The sequence below is a fragment of the Echinops telfairi genome, unplaced genomic scaffold, assembly GCF_000313985.2.
Source record: "Echinops telfairi isolate 266 unplaced genomic scaffold, ASM31398v2 ScPeMD7_7430;HRSCAF=8468, whole genome shotgun sequence".
Taxonomy (NCBI): Eukaryota; Metazoa; Chordata; class Mammalia; order Afrosoricida; family Tenrecidae; genus Echinops; species Echinops telfairi.
In genome coordinates, this window is record NW_022111330.1 from 109768 (window position 1) to 116666 (window position 6899).

Sequence of the window (6899 nt, forward strand, 5' to 3'; positions counted from 1 at the left end):
AAAAAAAAAGAAAATGATGGAAACATATGTACAATGTGCTTGACACGATGTATGGATTATGAGAATAGCTGTAAGAGCCCCCAATAAAATGATTTAAATAAAAAACAAAACATTAGCCTAAAGCAATGTTCCAAGAATTGATAGAATACTGTTTGAAATGAAGCAGTTATTCGTTTATGACAGGAAATTTGGAGGATGGCTACTTGGCCAACTTATTGGAAGAATCTGTATTTGTACTCATTTCAAACAAAGGTGACCCAACAGAATACTCAAATTATAAAACAATATCATTGATATCACATGCAAGTAAAATTTTGCTAAAGATCATCCAACAACAGTTGCCAGAAGTTCAGGCTGGATTCAGAAGAGGATGGACTGATGTCATATGGATATTGGCTCAAAGCAGAAAATACTAGAAAGATGTTTACTTGTATTTTGTTGACTGAGACAGGTTTGGAGGAAGGCTTATTAACAATCTAAGATAGGCAGATGACACAGCTTACTTGCTGAAAGTGAGGACAACTTGAAACACTTGCTGATGAAGGTCAAGGATTCCAGCTTTCAGTACAGATCACAACTCAGTGTAAAGAAGACCAAAATCCTCACAACTTCAATAGGTAACAAATCATGATGAAAGGAGAAAAGGTTGAAGCTGTCAAAGATTTTGTCTTGTTTGGATTCATAGTGTTCATGGAAGCAGCAGTCAAGAGATCAAAAGACATATTGCATTAGGTAAATTTGCTGCACAAAACCTCTTTAGAGTATTGAAATGCAAAGATGTTACTTTGAGGACTAAGGTGCGCCTGACCCAAGCCATGGTATTTTCAATTGCCTTATGCATGTGGAAAGTTGGACATTGAATAAGGAGGACCAACAAAGAATTGATGCTTTTGAATTGTGATGCTGGCAAAGAATATTGAAAATACCATCGACTATTAAAAGGGGAAACCAATCTGTCTTGGTAGAAGTGCAGCCAGAATGCTCCTTAAAGGGAAGGATGGCAAAGCTTCATCTTACATGCTTTGGACATGTCACCAGGACAGACCAGTCCCTGGAAAAAAACATCATTCTTAGTACGGTGGAGGGGCCGAGAAAAAGAGGAAGGTCCACAGGAGATTGAGTGACACAATGGCTTCCACAATGGGCTCAGGTATAGGAACAATTGTGAGGATGGCCCAGAACCAGGCAATGCTTTGTTCTGTTGTGCTATAGTTCAGAACTGATTTAATGGTACCTAACAACAACAGTATTCTGTCGTGTGTACCAGTTTCTGTCCATTCTTCTACTGATGGATCTTTGGCCAATTTCTAGCTTCTCAGAGCAAGGTTGGTTAGGGAATCCTCAACTTCAAATGCAGTCAGCACTGTGAAAGCACTGGCATTCCTTATAATGCCAGTACAGACCTTAGGTTCCCAAATATATTGGCCTTCATCCTCTTTCAATAACCCCCACCCCTGGCAATTAAAAATTTTAGTGCACAAACCAAAAACCAAACTCACTGCCATCAAGTCAATTCTGACTCACGATGACCCTCCAAGACTTGGTAGAACTGTCCCTGTGAGTTTCTGAGACTGTCAGTTTTTACAGGGATAGAAAGTCTGTTTTCCCCAATTAATGGTGGTTTCAAACTGCCAAATGCATAACACACTACACCACCAAGGTTCCAGATAAAGTGTAGGTATCTGCTTTTGCATTCTCCCCTGGATCGTTCAACCATTCCCCAGAGGGCAGTCTCACCCACTTTGGGAAACATAAGGTTATTCTTATATTGTCCAACTGCTTTTGTTCAAGGAGCCATGGTGATGTGGTGGTTATGGCCATTAAACACAGGGCAGCGTTTGAAACTACCATTCCATCAGCAGAAGATGAGGCTTTCGCCTCCTATAACCCTGGTACCCACAGGGTACCGTTCTGTTCTGTACTGTAGGGTTGCAGTGGCAGTAGGTTTTGTTTTCTTCATGGACCATTTTCTCCACTAAGACTATTGCACACGTGTGCTGTTTGAAGCAGGATACCACACGTGTTACGTAAAGTCTATTTGCCTCTTCATATGTTCTACCCTGTTAGCACCTGAGCCCTTTAGCAGCTGCATGGGATTTCATTGTTTCGACAACACTATGGTAGAAAAAGTAGTTATTTTCTTTTTCTTTTGTTTGATAAAATAAACAGTCCTGCTCAGTAAACATCCTTGTACCCATTTTTGGATTCTCACCCATCCTACTATTTTCTTAGACTATTCCTAAACTTAACATTAAAAAGTAAATCAATGAAATTGTTACTGGTTTTCTTAAGAAAAAAGAAAATGCATTCATTTTCCTTATTCTTCAGCAGCCCTCTTTTGGCTTTATTTTCCTTCTGTGAATCGAGACCTTGTTAAAAGTCCAGAGAACGTAAGGTTAGAGCAAAGGCAGATTCCTCTACACCTGACTAGAGTAGTCATGGTGGGCTGAGGCACTGTCTGAGCCTGTGTTCCCATTAATGGAATGGGAGAATTTCTCAAAGCCACAACCTCCTCAGGGAAAAGATGATGGGATATACTTCAACCTCTTGTGGTCCTCTTTTCACTCAGTACCTATCTTGAGGCTTTTGGGTTGGTAAGGGATTGTGGACAATAGCCACAGGCAACTTTACAGATCACTCTAGATGAAAACTAGGACCTAAGGTTTGAGAGCAAGAGGTTCTTAAGGTAGAAGACCCTTGGCTGCAGAGATCTAGGGCAGAGCAGGGCATGGGCCTCGAATTCAAGGTGACACATAAGCCTGGAGCAGTGGAAACTGGCTGGCATGCGTGGTTATGCATGGCCAGGCCTACTGTGTCAGCCACTGGATTACCACCTATGTTCAATAGTATTACAGACAGGCTTGGTTAATATGATTACATGAGTAAGGTAGAAATGAGCCCATATGAATACTGTGGAGTGTGCCACCAGCAGGCTCTGTTGTCACTCTGTATTGACTCCTCAGGTGGTCATCTCAAAGAAGTAGATGGAACCTACTACTTAGGATAAGGCCTAGTCAGCACTCATTCCTGTGGACAAAAAGGTTGCTGCTCAGATTCTGTTTTGGTATTTTAGGTTTATTTTTATTACAGTTAAGCAAGCTAATGTCATATCCAGCTCAGAGAAGTTTACATACATATTTAACCCCATAATCACCTCTCGTCTATTAAGACCCTCTTCCCTATTCCTATGTAAGCCTTCTCCCCACTCCCTCCCACTCCCAGGTAACTACAGTATGATTTCCTGTGGCTTTCGGGGGGTCATGCAGTTGGACAACATTAGCTTGTGCCCTTGTGATAGCTCTTCTAGCTCATTGTATCTGAGGGTAAATGTCAGGAATTGTCAGTTCGGAGCTTGGCTGCCCTGTGACTCTGGGTCCTTTCTCATGTCTGTATCTCCCAACCTAGGCATTTGGACAGGCTCACACAAATCACAAGAAGGTGGCAGCAGATGGTGAGAGCCGGGAAGAGAGTTTGATCCAGGAGTCAGCCTCTAAGGAACAGTACTACATGAGGAAAGTACTGGAGCTACAAACAGAGCTGAAGCAGCTACGCAACGTCCTTACCAACACTCAATCGGAGAATGAGCGGCTTGCCTCAGTGGCACAAGAACTGAAGGAGGTGAGAGGAAGGAAGCAAAGAGATGGGTCAATGATTTGTTGCCATAGTATTGTTGTATAACCCATCAACTTGCTCATTGTACCTGAAAACAACAATATTTGTGATTTCCCAGATGTACGGGGCAGGGAGCAACTCTGGACCAGGCCAGGTCATGTGTCTAGAACAGCATGTCATCCAAAGTGGTCAACTGGAACATTTTCTATGTTCCATATGTTTTTTCCTCCCCTACCTAGTCTCACTTTGATGGGAACAAAGGACTAAGAAGGAAAGAGACATGGCATTTCCAAAACCCTGCTTACATTTATTTCTTAGACATCAGTGTAGTCAGTCCTTCCAGAGGCCAGCCTGCTGCTTACAGAGTTATTTCAGGGCAGCATTGTCTTCCACTTTCATCACACACTTCTTTGCCTGAAAAATGTCTTCTTTCACTTCAGATGCAACCACCCCTATAGGCCCTAATTATGTGTAAGAAAAAAAAAAAGAAACAACCCAGGTGCTCGATGGAATTAAGGTAAAATGAATCTGTCTGAGAATACTTTAAAAGATAGATTTATGTGGGTGAAGGAAGACGTCAGACAGTGTGAGACATGACAAAATAACAATATTTTATAAATCATCAATAGTTCATGAGGGAGGGGGAAAATGAGCTGATACCAAGGGCTCAAGTAGAAAGCACATGTTTGACAATGACGATGGCAACAAATGTACAAATGTGCTTGACACAATGGGTGTATGTATGGATTGTGATGAGTTGTACAAGGCCCCAATAAAATGATTTTTTTAATTAAAAATAAGTAAATAAAAGAGAGAAAAGATTTATGGGTAGTTTCACACCCCTAGTTGTCACAGCTTGTATTAGCCCAGATTGTTTAAAGAAACAAATCCAGTGGCACTCATATGTAGAAGAAAGAACAGCAAATATATCAACAAATAATCTTATATCAAAAGAAGGCATCCCAGCCCAGTCCAACTCAAGTACATAACTCTGATGTTAGTTAGTAAGTCCTTTTTCAGACTCATGTAGCTGCAAACTGGTTCACAGTAAAGTGAACCAGAAAACAGGAGAAGCACAGAGTGGTGGGTGCAGAATCATGTGGCTCCAAAATTGGTGGAAACCTGCCAGGGTGCTGACAGCTTTCAAGGACGGGCAGCCCACATGGGGCTGCCCCTGGAGACAGGCAAGTTCCAGCAGGCAGGAAGGCAGAGAGAAAGAGAAATTCTCAGCTTCTTATAGGAAGGCCACACACCCAAGGAGGCATCATCAGACTGTGATCTGATTGACATGTTAAATTCCACCCCTACATTTTCACAAAAATTCAAGTTGACATAAAATTATGTGCCACACAGTTAGCTGATCATGCAACAGATGCACTTGGCAGAGCAAAGTAAGGTGGTCATCCTACTCAGTGAGACCTGTACCATATGCCCTGGCCCCAGAAGCTGAACTTCTAGTGGGGATCAAGGGAAACAATGCAATAGTGAGTCCATGGGGACTGTGTGGGGAGAAGGGACAGTGACAGCCTGAGTATGCCTGGGGTGTGCTGCTAGCATCATGAGCATATCATGGGAGGATAAATATGAGAGCTCTGCATAGGTCATGGACAGTCTGCCACATGGAAAATGGGCTGTGGGGACTAGAATGGAGGCAAAGAGGCCAGAGAATATATAGTCCCCACCTCCATCATTCTGACAGAGGCCTACAGTAGAAGCAGGGAGTTGAGAGGGGCTGAGCAGCTGAAGGGTAAAGCCATCACCAGTGCGGGCTAGGACAGCCACAGGGTAGGAAGCTGGGGGATCCAGGTGTGCCCATGTGGGTTCACTCATCTCCACCCCTCTTCTATTACTCTAAGCCCCTAATTCTCCTTGGGAAGAAGATTGTATCTCATCCATCTCCAGGGCTGCCAACCAAACTAACCATGCGGGGGGTGTGGAGCAGCTCATGTGGGAGGGTGGCAGATATGGCCTTTCCTTGGAAAGATGTCCCTTCCATCTGACCACTCTGTGTGTTGTCACTGCACCCCTGGGTTCAACTGGTATGGTTGGACTCCTGGTAAGATGTAGAACTGAAGCCTGGACAAGGCATCATTCAGCCTCAGTTTCCTTATCTGTAAAATAATGGTCCTAGAGTCTTCTTGTAAGGGGAGCACTGTAGTTCATGACCTTGTGTCCCATTCCTTGACCCCATTGAGGGTGGTTTTGAGCAGGGACTAGGGCCTTGAGGCCAATGAAAAAAAGGCCAGGAGATTGGGTATGGTGTGCCCAGGAGGTCAAGGGAGCTAGTTCCTGAACAAGGAGGGTTTGGATTGAATTCCACATGACAAGATGCTATAAGAGGCTTCCATGAAGGCATGGCATAATCTCACTTCCTTCTGACATAGAGAGTATAGGAGGCAAGGGGACTCAGCTGCCTGGAGGACTTCTCCCTGAATGAAAGCTAGGAGAGAGCTGAGTGGTAGACTTGCTATAAGTAAGTTCAGCTAGTCCCACGAGCACTTAAATTTCAGTAGCATTTTACTTTAGGTACACATGTTGGGCATTGCTGCTGGGAGCCAGTGAAGAGGAAGCCCTTCACTTCAATACTTTTGACCCGCCCTTCACTGATGCTCATTTCTTTTGTTGATCTCAATGCTTGGAAGAATGGAACCAGAGTAGTTCTCTGTCCCCAGAAACCCTTCTGAGCTGTGTTCACTGACCACAGAAAGTGGGTCTGGTTACCAGGACTATGGCATCCTGTATCTATGAATCCCTGTGACCTGTCAGCCCTTATTAACCCCATTCTCTTTAGGGAGATCTCAGTGTCCACTGGGGTATGGGCTGTGACCTATTGGCCCAGCATGTCTGCATGTCTTTTCTGCAAACAGTGGATACTGGCTCCAGTCTTCTCATCTTTATAATTTAAAGCCTTATTTTCTAAAGTTTTTTATATGTTAGATCGATGTTTTCCAGCACTGAAATGATTGGTGTGTATGTTGGGTGGTGGGTGCTAAAAACAGATACCTATGTTATATTCTTGATTGCAGGAGCCCTGGTGGTGTGTAGAGGTTACAAATTGGGCTATGATCTGCATGGTCGGCAGCTCAAAACCACCAGCAGCTCTAGCAAGAGAAAGACTGACTGGACTTTCTACTCGTATAAGCAATTACAGTCTCACAAACACACAGCAGGTCACTCTGGGTCAGCATTGACTCAATGGCAGCGAGTTTATCCTTTATTATGGTACAAAAGTTTTTTGTTTTTGAGTCATTTTATTGGGGGCTAATACAACTCTTATCACAATCCAT

The 6899-nt window shown here is 43.4% G+C and overlaps 1 protein-coding gene across 2 annotated transcripts in view; it reads left to right on the forward strand.

Moving 5' to 3' along the window:
• BICD2 (BICD cargo adaptor 2) overlaps positions 1 to 6899 on the forward strand; it is an 84828-nt gene that overhangs the window by 51569 nt on the left and 26360 nt on the right. For both annotated transcript variants that reach the window (XM_004717734.2, XM_045298649.1), the window contains exon 2: positions 3406 to 3618. In XM_004717734.2, the coding sequence (XP_004717791.1) occupies positions 3406 to 3618 (213 nt within the window). The remainder of the gene's footprint in view (positions 1 to 3405; positions 3619 to 6899) is intronic.